General features: G+C 43.3%; 2 protein-coding genes across 8 annotated transcripts; one reads left to right on the top strand and one right to left on the bottom strand.

Annotated features, from left to right (window-relative positions):
* The first annotated feature begins 3,663 nt into the window (after window positions 1–3,663).
* LOC149277564 (non-selective voltage-gated ion channel VDAC3-like) lies at window positions 3,664–6,693 on the top strand. Of its 7 annotated transcripts, XM_089502686.1 has the most exons (9): window positions 3,664–3,730; window positions 4,292–4,341; window positions 4,466–4,468; window positions 4,948–5,100; window positions 5,199–5,251; window positions 5,685–5,912; window positions 6,102–6,252; window positions 6,423–6,480; window positions 6,602–6,693. In XM_089502686.1, exons 1-9 carry the CDS (start codon window positions 3,664–3,666, stop codon window positions 6,691–6,693), a joined length of 855 nt encoding a protein of 284 aa, XP_089358812.1. The 7 variants fall into 7 exon arrangements, with proteins under 7 accessions (XP_089358812.1, XP_089358815.1, XP_089358813.1 ...); XM_089502689.1 differs by lacking the exon at window positions 4,466–4,468 and having other exon boundaries at window positions 6,102–6,141; XM_089502687.1 differs by lacking the exon at window positions 4,466–4,468.
* A 3,808-nt stretch (window positions 6,694–10,501) lies between these two features.
* On the bottom strand, window positions 10,502–17,561 carry LOC149277563 (DNA polymerase beta). Its single transcript, XM_089502706.1, has 14 exons — window positions 17,501–17,561; window positions 16,368–16,425; window positions 14,948–15,014; window positions 14,366–14,440; window positions 14,147–14,205; window positions 13,755–13,804; window positions 13,204–13,255; window positions 12,747–12,801; window positions 12,146–12,218; window positions 11,841–11,911; window positions 11,647–11,733; window positions 11,457–11,518; window positions 11,179–11,318; window positions 10,502–10,596 (listed from the first exon to the last, which is right to left on the bottom strand). Exons 1-14 carry the CDS (start codon window positions 17,559–17,561, stop codon window positions 10,502–10,504), a joined length of 1,005 nt encoding a protein of 334 aa, XP_089358832.1.
* Between the last annotated feature and the right edge of the window lie 2,035 nt (window positions 17,562–19,596).

The following is a 19,596-nucleotide window of genomic DNA, read 5'->3' as shown; positions in this document are numbered from 1 at the left end:
TGCACATTGTCATGGAGGGCTGGATGGCGGCTGTATGGGCAGACTGGCGGAGTACGGTTTCACGTTAGCTGGGAAGGTACACAAAGCATTATGTGAATAAGCAACGTGTGGCTGCCGCAATTTGCCTGGATGATGGACTGGGGCAGCAGAAAACTGTTGAGGACAGAAATCTCCTAGGAACCACCAGCGTTAATTATATATTATATATATATATACATTTTTTTTTCTGAAGATGAAGCCCAAGATATGTCTTGTATTTAGCCACGCGCAGTTACTGTCAGCACCATGTAAAATACATACCCACCAGTAAATAAATCTGCCATTGTGTGCACCCAATATACTGCTATCAACCCTATGACAAAATCAATTGATATAACCAGATCATCATGAGCATAGTTTTCTATTCCATAAGAACAGCCAAGAAAATCAGTTGGATTGGCATTTTGTCTTCGTGACAAACCGCTATCTCTCATACCAAATCCCAGGTTCCTAGAGGTCTTGGATAGTCCAGTTTTGTCAGATTGTAAATATTACTAAGGACCATAGGACACACACACACACACACACGCACGCGCTCACTCCCTGAATATTACACATAATGCTTGGTTTCACCCTCATGCTCAGAAAGGTTTTGTATAGTTTAAAAACTAATAGAAAAAGATTTGAAAAAAATGACCAATGTGACTACTGTATAAAGCGCTGATGTTTCATTTCATGCTGAATCCCTTTTGTTTCTACATGCTTCATGCCCAGACATTGGCTAGTCCTGCCTGGTATCATGGATAATGTACACTTTGTATTATTATTGGTATTATTTATTGTTTTGTATAGCGCCATCATGTTCTGTAGTCCTGTACAATGTATTTAACTAATCCTTTGAACTTTTATTTACTGCTGGGCACTTGTATTGTGCATCTTTTTTACGTTGTAAGCCTGTGAGCCGGGCCCTCTTTACCTAATGTATCGGTTTGCCAATGTCTGTCAATTCTAGTTTTATCAGACCCTTTGAATATATGTAAGCAGCCCTGAGTAAATTGTCGGCTCAATATAAATAAAAGATAACAATATCTCTGATTGCCCAGTTTTAAATGGCTTATGAAACAACTGTATGTAGTAACCAATCGTGCAGCACGGAGACAAACGCAAGTCCTTGTGATGCAGAATGTAAGCAACTTGTACCACGTTAGCTGTAGAAAGAATATAGGCAAACACTGTGACAACGAAAGCTTTATCGGCCAACTCGCATTAGATCACGAGACTATCTAGCGTCTCAAAGCTTGCAATCTAATGCAATTACATGTATGTAAAGAAACACATCAATGTTTAGCGCAATCCAGTTGTTATAATATTGTGGATTTATATAGCGCCATCATATTCTGCAATGCCGTACAATGGCTAAACGGGACATAACGTAGTGAATTACATAATTAGGATTTACAGAAACAAAAGGTAAGGAGAGCCCTGGTCAAAGGAGTTTACAATCTAGAAGGAATTGGGGTGTATTGCAGAAGAGGTATGTCTTTGCATGGACCAGCCATATAATTAAATCATACTGCTCAGTACAGATGGAACTCTCTTGCTCTGATAACATTATTCTCTGAACGTACAATACATGCTTAAACAGAGAGCACTGCATAGTCAATAAGTCTCAATAAAGTACTGCGCATGTGCAATAAAAAAAAAAAACCGCCGGAAGTATATTCCAGTATATTTGCATATAGCATTTACCAGAACAGCCACTCTAGGCGTCTTGCGGCTCTATGGTAAAAGCCGCGCTATAGTGGGCAAATGATCCAATTGGAAAAGAGAATCATACGTGGAAAACGACAGCTGGGCGTGGTTTAGCGGTGAGTAGGCCGTGCCCTGGGCGTGGTGTGTTGGTCACATGATGCAGGCGGATCAGCGTGACTTGAGCGCATGCGCAAAGTGAGGTGAGACGCAGAGACCTTCAGCCAGGGAGAGGTGATAAAGGGGGCGAAGAGACGGGCATTTGTTTTTCGGGTGTGGTATAAATGCGTTATCGGGTGTGGATGCAGTTACATATTAAATGGGCACGTTTACTCGGTAGATAAGGGATTATTAGAATAAGCAACTGGACGTCGCGAAGGTTATATAATCAATATAACGGTTACCGCATAGACAGTGTCCGCCGCATAGAGCAGCAGTGACGTAGTATGTGTGACATTTGTAGGATGCATATAGACGGACGGTGACCCGGGGGCATGACCCCGGACCGTATACTAGCACTGCATCACTTCCATAGTGACCTAATTAACGTTACCTTTAAAGTGTCAAGTCACAGAATGTCACCTGTCAGGAATATGTACCCTGCCATCAGCATACAATGTGTTAACCTGTATGTTATAATGTGTGTGATGTGTGGACTTGTATGTTTTGTGTTACAATGTGTGCGATCCAGGTGTAATGTGCAGACTTGTATGTTATGTGTATGGTCCCGGTGTAATGTGCAGACTTGTATGTGATCCCAGTGTAATTTGCAGGCTTGTATGTTAATAACTAATATGTTTTGTATGATGCTGCTGATTGGCGGTGGTTCATCATATTATAAATAGAAAATGATTGTTGCTTTTGTGTGTTCAGACACGGAGTGGTACTCGTGGTGATTAGTATTATAAAACATGCAACGAGAAAAAAGCTTTTCCCCCCGAACTACCTCTTCAGAAAATTGCTGATCATGCAGCATTTAAAGGGACGGATTAGTGTCGTCCCCTCTAAAGAAGAATGCAGATTAAAGCGCTCTGCGTATTTTACTATGAGGTTCTCAAAAATGGGGGGGGGGGTGTCTCTTAACCTGATGTAGAAGCTGCAGCCCGGCAGCTGGCTTCCTTTTCCTGGGTCTGACAACTCTTGTCATTAATCAGCCAATCAGTGGCAGGGAAATGCTCCAATTGAATGCAGTGGCAGTGCTTTCTGCGCATGCTCATAAGGGACCAGCGCAGGAGGTGAGTATATCATGTGTGTGGTGTCTGTCCGGCCGAACATATCTCGGGGGGGATTCTGCTGAATCCTCGCGTACGATGGCTGGCGTGTCCCATTACATAGATGCAATGAGGCGTGTGGTTGGCTGCAAGCTGATGTGTTCGATCAGAGGAAATGGGTTAATCGTGTGTGTCTTGTGTGTCCATCCCTAGAGCCCTGGGGCCTGGATAAAAGCATTCAGTAGGAGTATCATGAAAAAGAGAATATGGTGCAGAATAGTTAACACGTTTATGGCGGCATATAATGAGTTATAGGGTTGTTGTGGTGATTACCAATGGGAGAAGCTAAAGCTTTGGTGCATATAGAAGTGGGAGGGGTTATTGAGGTTATGTGAAGAGAGGTTATAGAGAGACAGAGTTATAGAGTTATGTGTTATAGAGAGAGGTTATACGAACAGGCTAAATACACACGTAAAGTTCTGCTGAATTGCCTTAAGCTGAATTTCTGTGGAATGGAATGGGAATCGTGCGCACGTTATTCATTCACCTGCGCATGTGATCTGATGTGAGGTATGTTACAGCCCAGCTCCACGTCTCATCCCAATGATATGGAATCGTTAGAGGGGTACAGAGAATGATGCGCGGAGTCGTGGGAAAAGGTATAGACTACATGTGGCGACCAACGTTACTTTGTAACGATGATTTCTTTCCTTTCTCAGGAATCATGGCAGTGCCACCTACCTACGCAGACCTGGGCAAATCATCCCGCGATGTTTTTAATAAAGGCTATGGTGAGTAAGTGAAACGCGACTCGTTACCGCAGAACCTGTTATCATGGTTAGAGTAGACCTGCAAGCTCCTCAGATCGTCATCTCACTTGGTCTAGTAACTTTTTTTTTTTATTTTGAGTCTTTCCTCCAAGCCTCGGATAAAGACGGGAAAACCGAAATATTCGTCCCATCTAGTCTGTAAAAATCCGGTGTATGTAGAAATGACCTCGCTGAATGAACGTCTACCGTAAAGAATGAAAACGATGATATTCTTCATTGAAATGTTTCTTTTTGGGGTTTTTTTTTTTGAGCAGTTGTGCTGCCCGCTGTGATCTTTGCGCGTTTCGGTGTTTTTGGGTACATCGGGAAATATCAAACTTGTAGCTTCCATAATCTGCAACCTGCCCTTTGGATGATGAGCATTGTAGTTCAAATGCCTCTTCTTGCCCTTTCCTGCAGTCATGCCCGGTGATGTGCATAGTTATCAAAAGGCCGCCCCGTAGCTGCTATGTGTAGTATCGGGAGGAGCGAGCGACTCGTGCCGATGCCGGTACTCGCCTTGATGAGGTTTTTTTCTTTCAGGGTTTGGCTTGGTGAAGCTGGAATTGAAGACCAAATCCTCCAGTGGGGTGGTAAGTAACCGCGAGACTCGATCGCATACTTCAAGGGGTGGTTTTTTTTTCCTCTTTTAAATATAAATATTTAATGCATGTTTACATTTTCTCCTTTCTGGACGCTGCCTTGGAACTTCTGCAGATGGTAAGACCTTACAGAGCATTTACTAGGATAATAAAGCCTCAAAAGAGAACTTTCACCCAATTCCTGCTTTGTAAATAAAGTAAAATATGTTTTTAATTACCTTATGGTAACTAACTGCATTAACACTAGATTAATGTGCATTAGATGTCTCAGATCTAAAAGAATTTTGTCATGTAACCAAAATACTTGCGTCGCATAGGACTTAATAACGTAAATTGTTTTATATAGCGCCATCATATTCCGTAGCGCTGTACAATGGGTAAACAGGACCTAACAAGTAGTATGTAACAATTTGACTTACAGAAACAAGCTAACAATTTAGAGATTGTTGGGGGGTATTACACCAGAGGTAAAAGTGCCGTCGTTGGGGGATGCATCAACCACACTAGTATAAAGCGTTGCAGGAGAGGGACTGGGAAAGGTGAGCTAAGGACAGATGGCTGGAGAACACGTTAAAACGTACCGCTTCTGGTTTACAGGAATTCACAAGCAGCGGCTCATCAAACACAGACACCGGGAAAGCAACTGGAAACCTTGAGACAAAATACAAGCTGAAGGAAGCCGGCATCACTTTCACCCAGAAATGGAACACGGACAACACCTTGGGCACGGAAGTGGCCATCGAAGACAAGGTGAGGATGGTGGCCGCATTGCCCAGGAGGGGGGGGGGGGAGAGGCTCTTTAAGAGGGTGAAAGATCTAATGATGTGACGCGTTCCTCTTTTGTACAGTTGGCTAAGGGATTGAAGCTCTCCCTTGACACTGCGTTTGTTCCTAATACAGGGTGAGTTCTCGCATCTCCTGCTTTTATAATGTTAGGTGTTCACACGTCATTAAAAATTGCTTCTCCTGGACAACGTCTTTATTAAATGTATAATTTTCCTAGCCGTCTTGTTGCCCCACACCTGGGCCATGTTACTCTTTGCCGTCTTCTCATATCTTTTCATTTACTTTTTCTGCTTTTGATTAAAATGTACCAATATACACTATTAGAGATTATGATTATACAACGTTGCACATGGTTTACATTACTCTTGGGATATGTATCACATCTTTTGTTTTACCAACTACTGTGAAACTGTGTAATTTTGAGTAAAAAAAATAATCTGTCTCCTTTTAATTAGTCTTTTTTTTTTTTTTTTTTTTTTTCTTCTTCTTCTTCGATGAGCAATGTACGTTGGCTATTAGAGTTCACCCTCTATCTTCCTCTCTTTCAGGAAAAAGAGCGCTAAGCTGCGGACCTCCTACAAGAGAGACTATGCCAATCTGGGCTGTGATATCGACCTGGACCTGGCAGGCCCCACCATATATGGTTGGGGAGTCCTGGGCTACCAAGGCTGGTTGGCTGGCTACCAGATGGCCTTCGACACGGCCAAGTCTAGGCTGGCACAAAACAACTTTGCACTGGGCTACACCGCAGGAGACTTTCAGCTGCACACTAATGTGTGAGTTTGCAATCTGTGACTGCGTGTTATGTATGATGAATCCATGTTACATACAGAGGGATGCTTAGTATCTATACACGTATGTCAGTTATGTGTACACTGATAAAGAACCCTGTAGGGTTACATGTTCGGTGCAGCGTATGAATGCTGGTTCATGGCATCATCTGATCTTCTCTCCTTCTCTATCAGGAATGATGGCACCGAATTCGGAGGCTCCATCTACCAGAAAGTCAATAAGAATATAGAGACTTCGGTGAGCCTGGCGTGGAGTGCCGGCAGCAACAACACCCGCTTCGGTATTGGCGCCAAGTACCAGCTGGACTCGGACGCCACCATCTCTGTGAGTGAGAACTGTGATTTCGTAAGGATTCCTGTGCTATGTACAAGAGAGACCAAGGATAGGTTTGCTTGTAAAACTAACGAGCCAAAATAAGGTGTGCTGAACTCGGATATTGGTTATTTTGATCTGCAGTCCCCATTATAACATCTGTTCTTCTGTCTCTGTTTCAGGCTAAAGTTAATAATGCCAGCTTGATTGGACTGGGTTACACACACACCCTAAGACCTGGTGAGTAAAGGATTTCTTTATGTCCAAAAACCGAGACCTGCGCAGCCCTCTGCAAGGGCAGATGGGGTTTCCACCATTTAAACTACTTGCCGTCCTCACTAAAAATACTGCTTTCTCACAGGTGTGAAGCTCACTCTTTCCGCCCTGATCAACGGGAAGAACTTTAGCTCTGGTGGCCACAAGGTAGGCCTCGGCTTTGAGCTTGAAGCATAATGGGAAGAATTCGCAAAGGATCCAGGAGTAATCATTCAGACCCCAACCCAGACTCCCTCCAGTGTTTACAACACAGACGGGATTTTAGCCACACCAAGAATACTCAAGCAGTGCCAACATTACTCTGATACGGGAAACACCGTGCGGATGTTCAGGAGTAGCGTTACCCTTGGAACAAGAAGCTGAAGAGTAACACAACACTCCTTAGTGACCATCTTCACATTATTATAATGAGGAAACACCAACCAGAATTCTAAAGAGCACTACAGACGTTTCTACAAATTTATCAACTTCCTGAACACTACCTTAAAAAAATATACACTATCTCTCCCCTTAATATATATATTATATACAGTTTTTGGTTCTCTGCCATTGTTCTAGAATAACCTGCTGCCATTGCCTTGGTTGTAGTTATTAACATAAAGTCCCCCGTTTATACATTTATTTTTTTGTTTATTACGCCCCCTTCAGGATTAATCCTTGCTTTTAGTGTATTCATATGGAAGTTGTACATCCGTGTTCTCCTAGTTGTACGCAAACGAGGGTGGAGGGGGATCCTCTAAAGCCATTTGGGGTATTTATATATAATTTGGTCCTTGATGTGGTGAAGATGGTGGTCACATGTTCTGCGGTAATAACAGTAAATGCACACCCCATTACCCTTGAGTGTTTACTTGAGTTATTGTTTAGTTATCACAATAAAGATGGCCGCTGCACACTGGATGGTCTGGTTATAATTTCGCGTTATGTCTTCCCTGGGGCGTGTATAGCCCTTTGAGAGAATATTATGCTAGCCTTGGGAACCTTGAAAGGTAATTTAACAGTCAACTAGAAAAACAGGATTTATAGCCCGAGTTTGAGGTCGGGCTTTAAGAAAGTTACATAGTCCATTCCAACGTGTTAACACGTTCCTGCCCATGAACATTAGAAGTATATATTCCCTTTGTGAGAAGATCCCTCATCTGGCCCTTGAGGTCTGACGGTCACTCAGTTGTGCTGGATGTTTATAAGGATATCCTGAAATGGTCTGAGTGCAGCTCGGCAGGTGATATGGAGGGAAGGTGTTGGTACGCGTTCCTATGATATGCAATAAATATGAATAATTCTTAATTGGGTCCGACAAGAATGAACTGAAACTCTGCTCCTCAGCTCCCGTAGTGCGTAGGAAACGAGTGCCTGCGGGTAGCTGACCTGGGAAGCTCCCGGATATACCCAATATCTTCAGGTGGATGAGACCAGGGCTCTCTTGGGCTTTTAAGGTGTCCGTGGAAATGGTCTGCTAGGGCCTTTCGTAGCATAACTGGGTTGATTTTTTTTTTTATTTTAACGTGGGGCCGCATATAAACTATTCACAAGATGGTTATCATGTTTCGCTCTGTATGATTCCACGGTATAAGCCTTTTGCCACATTTCTTGCTTTTCTACACTGTGGAAAAACAAATAAGTGCTCCTTCAGGATGACCGTTTAAGAAAGGACTATAGGGGAAGAACATGCCCATGGTACGGAGCCCGGGGGATATGGGCCACTTGGGAGATCGGGCCTTTTGTCGGCGCTCTTTTCCTCTGACTCAAAATAGCATTGTGCAGGGTATCTGCCATATACTGGCCCTTCCAAGAGCAGCAGTCCTTTTTATTATTATAAAGGAAATAATGTTTCCAAGAGAACATTTGCAGAAGGTCTTAACCCCAGCCACGTCCTGACCAAGGCATTCATAAGGCTCAGAACTGAATGCAGAATCACACTTTTCCCTGTTTATAGGCAAGGTCATTAAATCTGTAGATGGGCTTTTGAGATCCTAGTCTTTTAGTATTTCTGTTGTCTTAAAACAGGGTCCAGTTTTTAAACATTTTAGCGCCTTACTTTACATTTATTCACAAAACTCCATAAGCCGAATGGCATCCATTGCATATCAATGTGGAATATGCAGTCAGACAAGTTTTGTGCATTCAGGGCTGATATAAAGTAATAATATATATATAAAAAAAAACCCTAAGCCTGCCATCTGCTTGAAAGCCACCGTGTTTCATACACTTGTTGGGGCTAATTTAGCCCCGCATAATGCATAGTTAAAATCATTGAGATTATCTTTGTTATGTTGCCCTTACGGATAAGTTGCTGGTTGGGGTTCGGGCAGGATTTGTAAAGGAATGTGTGCAGGGACAGGACATTGATGAGATAATGCGTCATCCACGATGTTTCCACGATTATTCTAGATACCTCCAAACGCGATTCTGATTAACAGATCAGATCTGATTAACAGAACGCAGAAGCTATAGGCAGCGACCGTTTCCTTTGAAGTTAGTGCGACGATATGTAATTGCTTAGTACATAAACTCCACCAAATCCCAATTTGCCCATAAATGAAGTAAGGCTGACTGCATGGAACGCTCCGAGTATAAGAAGCGGTAACGCCAGGTTACACACGTAGCACATTTTCTGCTCCAAAACTGGAAATTCAGGTTCCATTCCACTGGAACTGCAAAACGGCACATGCCGAGATGTACAGATCTGCAGACATTGTTGACGCTAGCGGTTACAGCCTTGCCTCCAGGACCCATGTAGCCACGAGCCTCACTTTTTGCTTCTATACTGATGTCTACGGGTGGAATCCCACCTTGCTGCTATAAAACTGAAGCCGGGTCATCCATTTTTCTCACTGGATCCTAAATTCTATATAAAATTGTCCAGCCCCAAAGCTAATAAATGCTTCATGGACTACGTGGAAGATTATTACGAGTTACTATACAATGGCAGGCAGGCAGGCAGTAAACATTAGAAAACGATCAGCCATCCCCGGCCGGGCTGCGCATTCCCTGCTAATTATTTCAGGCACGTGGGAGGCTCATTACAATCCACTATTATATATTATATACACACAAACAGGATCACGGCCAATTTATTTTTCTATACGCCAGTCATTTCACACGAGGAATTCATTTTGTCTTTTTTAAATACATAATTATATTTTTGTAACAGTCACAGGCAATACTACAGTAACCATTCACACCCTATAACCTAAAATGGCAGAAAAAAAAGAAATTATCGCTACGTTAAATGAACTTTTTCTGGCGAGTCTCTGGCGCCGTAGTGTATATGATGCACAAGTCAGCGCGTACCAGTAGTACCAGTAGCGGCCGTTATGCCATCTGCTGCTGCCTAAAGGGCCATACGTAGCAAGGCCATTAAATAATTATACATCTCTTACCATTACAGTATGTTTCAATTGTGACAATCTCCACTTAACGCACCCCAAACACAAGCTTAACACAAAGAGTTAACTCTTTCTCAATGTGCTGGACCTTAAAGCCATCTCAGAAAACTTTGAGTCTAGTAAATCTATGCACTGAACTGTTTAGTAACCGGCCCTTGTTTAACGATTAAAAAAATTAAATTAAAATACTGTTATATATGTAAACAAAATATTTTTGGCTTTTTTTAAATAAAAGCAAAAGGAGCTGCCCAAAAATGAGATGCCTTCGTAATAAATACAATATTCACAGGGTGTCTTATAGGTATGAATTCCTACGTTTTTGGGTTTTGTTTTTTTTTCTTGGTACTGTGATTGTTTTTCAGGGGAAATAACCATGATTGACGTAAAATCTCCTTGAAAGGAAACAGGACGCTCTTTCATCATCACATAACATACATCCCACCAAAGTTACAGCTAATCACAAACATGCACACGGTAATACATAATATTCCTCCCGGTTTTAGGACCCCATCAAAGATCAGTAAAATAACCGGAGTTTGCCTTTACTGATGGGCTGGCTATGGTAAGTAAATTGAACTGGTGCAAAGGCCTAAGGGTCACTCGCTGCGTTCCTTTGGTTCCCGGTACTTGTATTGAATGTAATCAAAGATGTCTTTCTCGCTTTCTATCAAGAGGGGTTCCCCTGCTATTCCTGTAAGGAGACAGAGGAGACGATGGTCAGTTATAGAGGAGGTCAGCCATAGCATTTCCAGAACTACAAATACCTTCTCTGTATCCCAAACACCATGGGAGTACCGGCTAATCTGCAGGAGACACTCAAGGCTGCTGCTCTTTCATGAAGGACAACAGTCACTTCTTCTAGTCCTGGCCAGAAAAGACGACTGTTGGGAAATGAAAGCTCTGGATAGGACCCCAGGTCATTGGGGTCTATTTACTAAACAGACATTAGGTTGAACATTCCTTATGAAGGGCAACTGACTCGATGGACAGCCCTGGATAATGGTTCTATTTCAATCATTATGGAGAGTTGGAGGGAATTTCTATCATTACACCAAGACAGCTCGGCTATTCTCGCAGGAGAAGCTCGCTGTGGCTGATCATTAACACAGGGAGCTAAAATATTCATCTTTTAGGGCAGATTCATGCGTTAACGCCAAATCTGTAACACTTGGAAACATCCAAAAATCTGTATGGGTTACATTTTGTAAAGTGTTCTGTCCGCAAACACAATACTCCGGCTTACAGCCTCGAAGGAAACCTCTTCGGAACTGACCTGTGACTCCTAGAGGACGCAGTGTGTACTCATTCAAGGTGAAGCCTTTCTCCAGAGCGTGGGTGCGCATGTTCTTATTAAAGATATCACTACCAGTGAAATACAGCACGCCGCAGTAATACTGGTCCTTTGGAATCAGCCTGAGGTGGGAGAGAACAAAGGGTATGATTAGCAGAAAAACACATCGGTGAAGAAAACTGTGGACCCAGGGACTTATCCCTAGAGTGACCTTCAAGGACTTCACAGAGGTGGCCATCATCCAGAGGGCTTAATATTACCTGATATCAATTCTGCGGAAGGGATACACTTTGTCTTCTTCAGCTGGGAGCTGGCAAACACCCTGCGGCAAAACAAAACACATATATTTCATATAATTTTATAATACGTATCAAATAATATTATATCATATAAACTTAGCATCGTTGGAATGCAGCTTAGTTAGTCGGCTCCTTTGGTTACCATTCTTACCATGAATTTGGTGTCTCCTTTCACCAGCGTGTCTGTAATGAACCCACAATCCTCCAAGGACTGAACTACCTGGTGCAACAGGTGCGGCTGTGGATTTAAACACAAAGACAATATGTTCCGGTATTAGTTGTTTGTTTTTTTTTCTTGTTATAATTTAAGTTTCCTCCAAACGAAGAAGTCCCTCGGCTAGTGACCTGTTTGGCAGACTCTGACGTGAAATCCGGATGCGTCAGCAGGATATCCATATCCCCACTGGACTCCGCACCTGAGGAGAAGCAATAAGAATAAAAAAAAGGTTAGAAAGGACAGAAAATAAGCCAATAAAATGGACCATGTCCGACAGTCTTCTGGAGATTCCAATAACTTAGCGTGACGCCAGAGTAACGTTACAAATAAAAGACTCATCTTTCCATGACCCAATTTACTTACATCAGCCATAATATATAACCTTCATATTTGACAGGAAAACAGAAACCAGACAAGGCTCAGAAGTGCTTACCTCGCCTGAAGCTTCCACACACTGTGCCGATGTACTCTGGATCCAATTCATTCACATTTTTTAGCACAATATCCTAAAAACAGAGAGACCCGTATGATTGAAAGATGTACCTGCAGACACCCCGACGGTTAGGAATATATAAAACACCGACGCCTCTTCGCTGAGCAGCAGATTTGCCGGATTACATCCAAGTGTCTAAAAAAACGGATCTGGTGCGAAATCGCACAGATCTGCTTCTGAATCAAGTCCTGTGGCAATCCAGAGGGACTCCCGAGATACCGGGGAGCCTGAAGGATACCACAGATTCATCTGCTGAAAGAGGCATCGGTGGGAAGCCTTTCTGAAACCTTCTATATAACATTTCTGACAGCCTGGCCCATCACTTACATACCAAGCTGGGATCTGTCACAGACTTTGAAGTGGATTTTAAGTAAAGGAATGGAGAGGGTGAATGCGCATGCATGCACTCGGGCAACAAGTGGTGTGTGTATGTGAATTATTTACATCATAGCCATGAACAGCAAGCTACATTAATGCAGCCTGCACGCTTGTGTGTTAATCAAGTGCGCGCAAAGCATTAAAGCAAAACAAAAACATATACCTGCATCTGGAGCAGCTCGCTGCGGGGGATGCGCATCTCAAAATCTTCAAAATATCTAGAGGGAAAATAATACAGTTTCTAGTTTTTAAACCAATATCACATCACAATGCTCTGGGTTTGGATCATGTCCTCTAGAAATATATATATATCACATACATACATACACGTTCAAAAGTTTGGGGTCACTTTACCGTTTCCATGGCAAACAAGGACATTTCAAGACATAGAAACATAGAAAGTGACGGCAGATAAGAACCAGTAGGCCCATCCAGTCTGCCCAACCTCCGAGTACTTTCCTTGAGTACCTGCCCTTATCCTATATCTAGCTTGGCCTTATGCCTATCCCATGCTTGCTTAAATGCCTTTACTGCTGGAAGGCTATTCCATGCGTCCACTACCCTTTCCGTAAAGTAATATTTTCCGATGTTACCATTACAGAAAGAAAGCAGATACTCACTTCAATCCAATCTTTTGATGATGATTCAACTTGTGTTGGTTATTCCGGAGATCTAAGAAGGAAGAGAGATCAACTTGGTTTGTATGTATAAACAAACCACAAAACACACGTGGCGGTGCATATTCTGATACGAAACAAGAGAACTAATCAGATAATTTCTCAGACTTCTGCCAATGCTCTCTGACTCGCCATAGAAGTACAGCCATTAAAATATAAGATCCTATCCCAATAAGTTGACCGATGGTAGTTAACAATGTTGTAACCTAAGTGTTCGGTGAACACGCTGGTATTGTGAGTTTACTTGTTGCTTATCTGTCTAATTTATATATCAGTCATAATATATTTATTTATACTATGTATCCTTAGCTTTTTGATTAACCTGTAATGTGATATTATTGATGCTCCTTTTCACATTATATATATATATAAATTAAATTTAAGAAGGTGATGCTGGCATCCACTATCTCACTTATATCACACGCTGACCCATCCTCTGCCCTTATATTAAAACCGATGATACCCTCGTGAACTCTGATCAATAACCGACTCACCTTCTAAACTCTTAATTCCTTCTTCCACCAGTTTGCGAGCAGCAGCCGGCCTGTCGCACAAGTCACAGATACAATACGTTAACCGATAACATGATTTTCCAGATGATATTCTTATCGTTTATAGGTTTACCGATACGGCTTCACTAGTTCCAGACTAACAAGTCTATGTGACATGTGACAGGTGGGCATACATCCCAACGACACAGGACAATGCAAGTGTTGGCATTAAGCTATGAAATAAAGTTGGCCAATTGCTCGTGTTTATTAAAGAAAAACCTACAAAATGATATAAAAAATAATTACCAGCTAAATCTCAAAAGAGTGTATTAATCATAATCAATGCGGGCAGATAAAATATAAATAACGGAAAAATTGGGAATAACGGTACTCACCCGATACCGCTGACCCTTGTTAAGAAATTAATTGACGAGCTGGTATCATCTTGTCGAATCTACAGGAGGAAGCAGAGTTATGGGGTTTGATAAAGCGACAGAGAAGCTTACACTCCTTCCAGAATTACGGCCATACTGACCGGGTAAGTAGCAGGACTGAAAAGACGATTACACCGCTGTTGTTTAGCAATCACTGGGGATACATTAGGGATGTTTTACCTTTTCAAGCTTGCGCAGTTTTCCGGTGGCCAGAAATTCATCGATCTTCTCGGCTATCTTGGCTCCAACGCCATCCTGCAGAATGACATAAAACCACGTCATTTGGCTTGAAGGTTCTGTGATTAGCTCCAGCGAGTATAAATACATTGCGGTGTGAATCTTTATTTAATCATTCTCTCTGGGGTATTTTTTTCGATTATCCTGCAGGAAGGGCCTGAGCTGGCCCTGCGTATTGCATAGTTTAATAGGTGAGATGACTTCCAGGGACTCTCTGTCTCCTCAAACCTCTTCTTCCAGGAGAAGCTCACTGTGGTTGCCCCATCATTGTAAACGCCTGTTTTAGTGAATAAACCCCTCACATTTGTGACATTGCACTGTTTCTATCATTGTCAAACCTCGATATAGCTTCCTTCCCAATATGGTTTGCTCACACAACAAGGCAGCCGAAATAACAGCAACCGAACCTTCCTCCCCACTTGCAGGGGATGAATTAGGCCCTTTACTATCCTTAGAACAGGGCTGCAACGCGGGGACTTTTAGCTCGATATCTTAGACTAAAGAAGGAAACATCTTGGTGCTCACCAGCTTTTTTGCTTCTGTCCCACTCTTGATTTTTGTGGGGTACTTAGAAATCACAGACGCAGCTTTTCTGGGGGGAAAAAAAAAAAATAATAATAATTTATTGATTTATATAGTACAACTGATATAAAATTATTAAAAAAAAGAGAAACAAAAAAACAAAAAGAAGCGACCCACATCTATTCCTAATTATAGCCTAATGAAGCATTGACACAATTATAGCAAAACCACCTGCAATTATTATTGCATGGATACACAATAATCTACCATGTCGTAAGGCAAAGGAGCTCTGGATACAAGTAATGAACGTTTGTAGTTTATAAGCAGTTCCGTGCCTTACGTTATCACTGTACAGATGATTACACTGGATGTTTAATTATATTGTTTATTTTCACTCCAGCAATCGTTCGCCCTTTAACGCATATGACAGCGGATTGTCCCTTTACATTTTGGCAAATGCATGGGGGGTCCTACAGAATGCCCCCATGTGTATTTGCTCCCCTCAGCACATCTGCATTCAATATGTACTTTTCTTTAATGTCAGTGACGTGATTCTGTCCCTATGAGTCCAGCACTATACGAGTGGGTACCGGGGCCAAACGCCCCACAATGCCCCTGTGATTTCTGGGTGGCGCTCTAGAGTATAACACACCGTGAGCTACTTGGAGTTGTGAAGTTACTGCATCTTCAGCAATTTATCTACACAATCGGAACTTCAGGCCTTCGTGATCATCGACAGACGAATGTCACGTTCTGCGTTAATGACATATTTTGGCACATGACGAGCAGACGGCGCCAGAATGCTAAACGTCACAAAAAGCAAGCAGTCACACGCGTGTTAATCAGCGATCCCAATCAGGGGCCGCGTGTTCTCGTTCGCTGTCATACTGAGCAAGAATAGAAACACGACCGCGCTGTGTTATAGTTCCTATAATTACTAAAAGAGAAATGTCTAATGCCGCTGACCCCCCTCTGAAGATAAATGTATATTAAAGAATTCTGTGGGAACCTTTAATATGAATTCTTCCAAAACAAATAAAAAAAAAAAAACAATAAAGCACTTGCCTGACACAGAAGGGGCTCCCCTGCAGCAACCCTGCTCCTCCATAATGTGACTATTCTTGCAGCTGATTGGCTGCTTGAAGCAGCCAATCAGTGGTAGAAAAGTGTACCCATTAAAATAAACTGGCCCACTTTCCACATGTGCAAGGGGGGTCTGAACAGTGGGGGGGGGGTGGAAAGGGGCAAACGCATGAAGGGAATTCTGCAGAATCTCCCAATGTGTATTTACAAGACAGATAATACAAAATAGGGACATGAATTAAAGGGCAAAAGATGGCTGGAGCGTCCCTTCCACGTCCACGAATCTAATCACAACCCAACATCCCTGCTGAAAGCACGAGCGGGACTGGGGGCGTCTTACCGGTACGCATTGTACTTATGGATGGCTCTGTTCACATTGCGCTCATAATTGGCCAGTTCTGAAAAGAGAAACGAACGTTGATTAAGGAAAAGGTCCAGCGACATCCAGAGCGTCCGCGGCTGCGTTATATCAGACTCCAGAACGATCCTCAGACTCCACTCGCTACAACCGGAGCGCCGAGCCATTACAGAAAGGAAACAGTTCCCCAAATTTCGTCCCAACAGAAAGGGCAGGAAACACATTTCGTTTTTGGTCCATCAGACCTCGCGGACGGCTCCCGGTTATTTCTTTATTAATCGCAGGAGGATTCCAAACAGTCATTCAACTGAGCATAGAATTTAAAGGCAGATCGAACTCATGCGGCCGTCCAGTCTGTCCGTTTTTCCTGATCTAGAGGCTCAGACCCTAATCAGTCGGTGGTGTGTGTTTCTATTATCTTACTTCATTAGCCTGTACCGCTTCTGCTGGGAGGCTGTTCCACTTGTCAACTTCCTTACATTACCTCTAAGATAATAACGGTTAAAAGCAGCTTTACATCAATGAATACAGTTTTATATCATGGCGAGCGTTTCATTTGCATTATCTGTCAGCTTCCTTCGGTATGTGAATTCATTAACCCCCGCTGTTAACCCCTTGGTTACCAGCAGGGTTATTCCTACACTCGCATACACACCACGGACCACAATGGCACTACGTATCGATGTATACGGCGCCATCGTATAAACGGGCAAAGAGACAACGTAACCATTTGGATTTACAGAAGCGAACAGGGGAGAAGGACCCAGCTCAAAAGGAGCTTACAATCTAGAAATAGCCCATGTTAACCCTTCCCTGTTGTGGGGACAGAGAATGGGGAACCGGCAGGGTGTTTAGATAGCAGGAGCCATGTCTTGGGTTATATGTATATAAAAGCAAGTTGGCAGAGTTCTAAATGTAGAGAGAACAATCACCATGGAAACCGCATGAATGTCCCCACTGAATAGTATGAATAATATTATGTATTAATATCACTGCCGGTGGACTGGTTTATTAACACGGCCCATTGTACTCATTCGCCCCTCTCTCTGCACGCAGACACGGAATCTCCCCGCCTCGGCGTCTCTCTATTAATAACACAATCACGGAGCCGTCACCTGTGAGAAAGTCCGTTATCCCTTCATTCGGGGACTCCTGGGGGGCCTTCCTTTTACTCATCTCTAAGACTGTTTGATCGGCTCTACTCCTCTCACTCGAGGTCCCGGATTTAGATCTCAATGCAGGCCTCAAGCGATGCGCTCTACGTCACTACGCACGCTTCTAGGAGAACATCTGCGTGGCCGGGTGACGAGAAAATCCGAGATCTAAACACAGAAGTCAAAATGCAAATAACTTTCCCGTCACCGTTATGCGAGTCGTTTGGTGGAGGTTAAACCAGCAGCAGAACCGGCCATACCGTTCGCTGTGCTTGAAACATAACGCCTTGTGTTGTATTGTGTATTTCTATTCATGTACCCCCAACTAAAAACCTATGAGCATGTTTGGGGTCAACGCAGTCCCATAGAGAGTGAATCTCTAGTCTAGTTGACTAACTGAAGTATAAAAGATTGGAAGCTATAATATGCCTGAAGGAGAGACCTAGATGGCCTCAAAAGCTTGCTCTGGGCCTGTATTTGTTTGCACGAAAACTGAACATTTTCTTCATCTTGACTTTGCTCCCGGGTGAGCGTCATAAGGCAGAGCTGGTCCTCTAGGCGTACAGGGGGAAACTTTCTGGGTCCGGCTCCCCGGAGCCCCCTCTCCTTTGCGGGGTGTGGTGGGCTTTCTCGCTGACACTGCAGGAAAGGCACTTTTTTTTTAATGGGGAAGTGGACAGGGAGTTCCGCAACACTGCCCCCCGTGACCTGGCCCCACGAGAAGTGGCACCAAACACCGAGCGTTCCCAGGTACGACTGTATGCCTACTCCTCGATTCCAGCACAGAGGGGGCAGGGCCACACACTCCGCCTGATCCTGCAGCGTTGAGTTCTAGGCTACACGGTACGGATACTGGGTAGTTCGGAGCTCATTCACAAGCGTTTAGGCTGCTCGTGCATAGTGTAATGCACTGTGCATAGGAAGTATTCTTATGCCGGAACAGACCCAAATTTGACGGGACAGGACCCCCAAAAAACAAGACTATCCCAGGAAATTGAGGACTGTTGACTAGTATGCTGTATGTTATGTAGTTAATGTGCACTTGTCATTGAGAAATGAAAAGGTACCGCTTTGTAGGTGGTGTCTTTTGAGCTATACATACCTAGCTACAGTGGTTTCAGAATGGTTCTGGTCTACATATTATTTTAGTAGCAATTCCTAAAAGCTACATTTTAATTGTTACCCAGCTTTTTTCCCCTTTTTGGTTAATATATGTTGTGGTCTAGCGGGGAACAGAGAGATTTGTGCCTTCATCAGGATTCCCTTCCCCATACGGTCATATGTCGGGACAACGGGTAGCCTAAGCTTCACCTCTCAAGCAACCTGGTTGGAGAACAGAATAGACGGGTCCCAAAGAGTTGCAACCATCCACCTGACCAACCTCTGTAGTTAGATCAATACAACATAAAGCTCCAGTGCCCCCGTCCACTTTAACACTCTCTATTACAGCCCTCACAACCTGCAATACCCACCTTCGTGTTCCCCACAATCAACTGGTTTTTCGCCTGCCCCTCTCCCACTCGCCCCAGTGGTGTTCTAATATATAGACAGTTGAGTACCAGCTCTATTGGAACACGCCAGTAGAGGGCACCAAACTGTAGATCCCTTTACTATCCACTACTCTCCATTAAAGCATTCCAGATCCTATCCCTCCCTATCTCTCTGCCGTCAAAGCTATCCCGGTACCTCTACACTAAACCTTTATATGTGAAACCTACCTATATTTGCTCTACTACTCCTGTCCCCCACATAGTCTTCCCTATTCCTATCACTCTAAACCAGCAAACTCAATCAACATGCGCAACCTAACCAATCTTATTCCTATCATCTCCAACCATAAGCTACCGCCCCATTGTGCCCTATGGAATGCCTGCTCGGTATGCAACAAACTCGCTTGTATACATGACTTTTTTCTATCCCATGCTTTTAACCTCCTAGCTGCTTCTGCTGCACTCTCCTTCGGAGGGCTACACTTCAGCCACACTCCTAGGCCTGATGGCAGAAAGGGTGGTGGTGTAGGCATCCTTCTCTCACCTCACTGCACCTTCCAGAATATA

Source organism: Sceloporus occidentalis, unplaced genomic scaffold (genome assembly GCF_023333645.1).
Source record: "Sceloporus occidentalis isolate IW3139 unplaced genomic scaffold, rSceOcc1.0.p SCAF_209, whole genome shotgun sequence".
NCBI lineage: Eukaryota > Metazoa > Chordata > Lepidosauria > Squamata > Phrynosomatidae > Sceloporus > Sceloporus occidentalis.
Note: the sequence above shows the minus strand (reverse complement) of the source record. Positions and strands in the feature narration are given on the sequence as shown.

Coding starts and splice junctions, on each gene's coding strand:
- LOC149277564 (XM_089502685.1), top strand. CDS start 3,664: ATGGCAGTGCCACCTACCTACGCAGACCTGGGCAAATCATCCCGCGAT. Junction 4,342..4,947: donor CCAAATCCTCCAGTGGGGTG/GTAAGTAACCGC, acceptor TCTGGTTTACAG/GAATTCACAAGCAGCGGCTC. Junction 6,253..6,422: donor ACTCGGACGCCACCATCTCT/GTGAGTGAGAAC, acceptor TCTCTGTTTCAG/GCTAAAGTTAATAATGCCAG.
- LOC149277563 (XM_089502706.1), bottom strand. CDS start 17,561: ATGAGTAAAAGGAAGGCCCCCCAGGAGTCCCCGAATGAAGGGATAACG. Junction 13,256..13,754: donor AGGAATTAAGAGTTTAGAAG/GTGAGTCGGTTA, acceptor CTTCCTTCTTAG/ATCTCCGGAATAACCAACAC. Junction 11,734..11,840: donor CGTCAGAGTCTGCCAAACAG/GTCACTAGCCGA, acceptor TTAAATCCACAG/CCGCACCTGTTGCACCAGGT.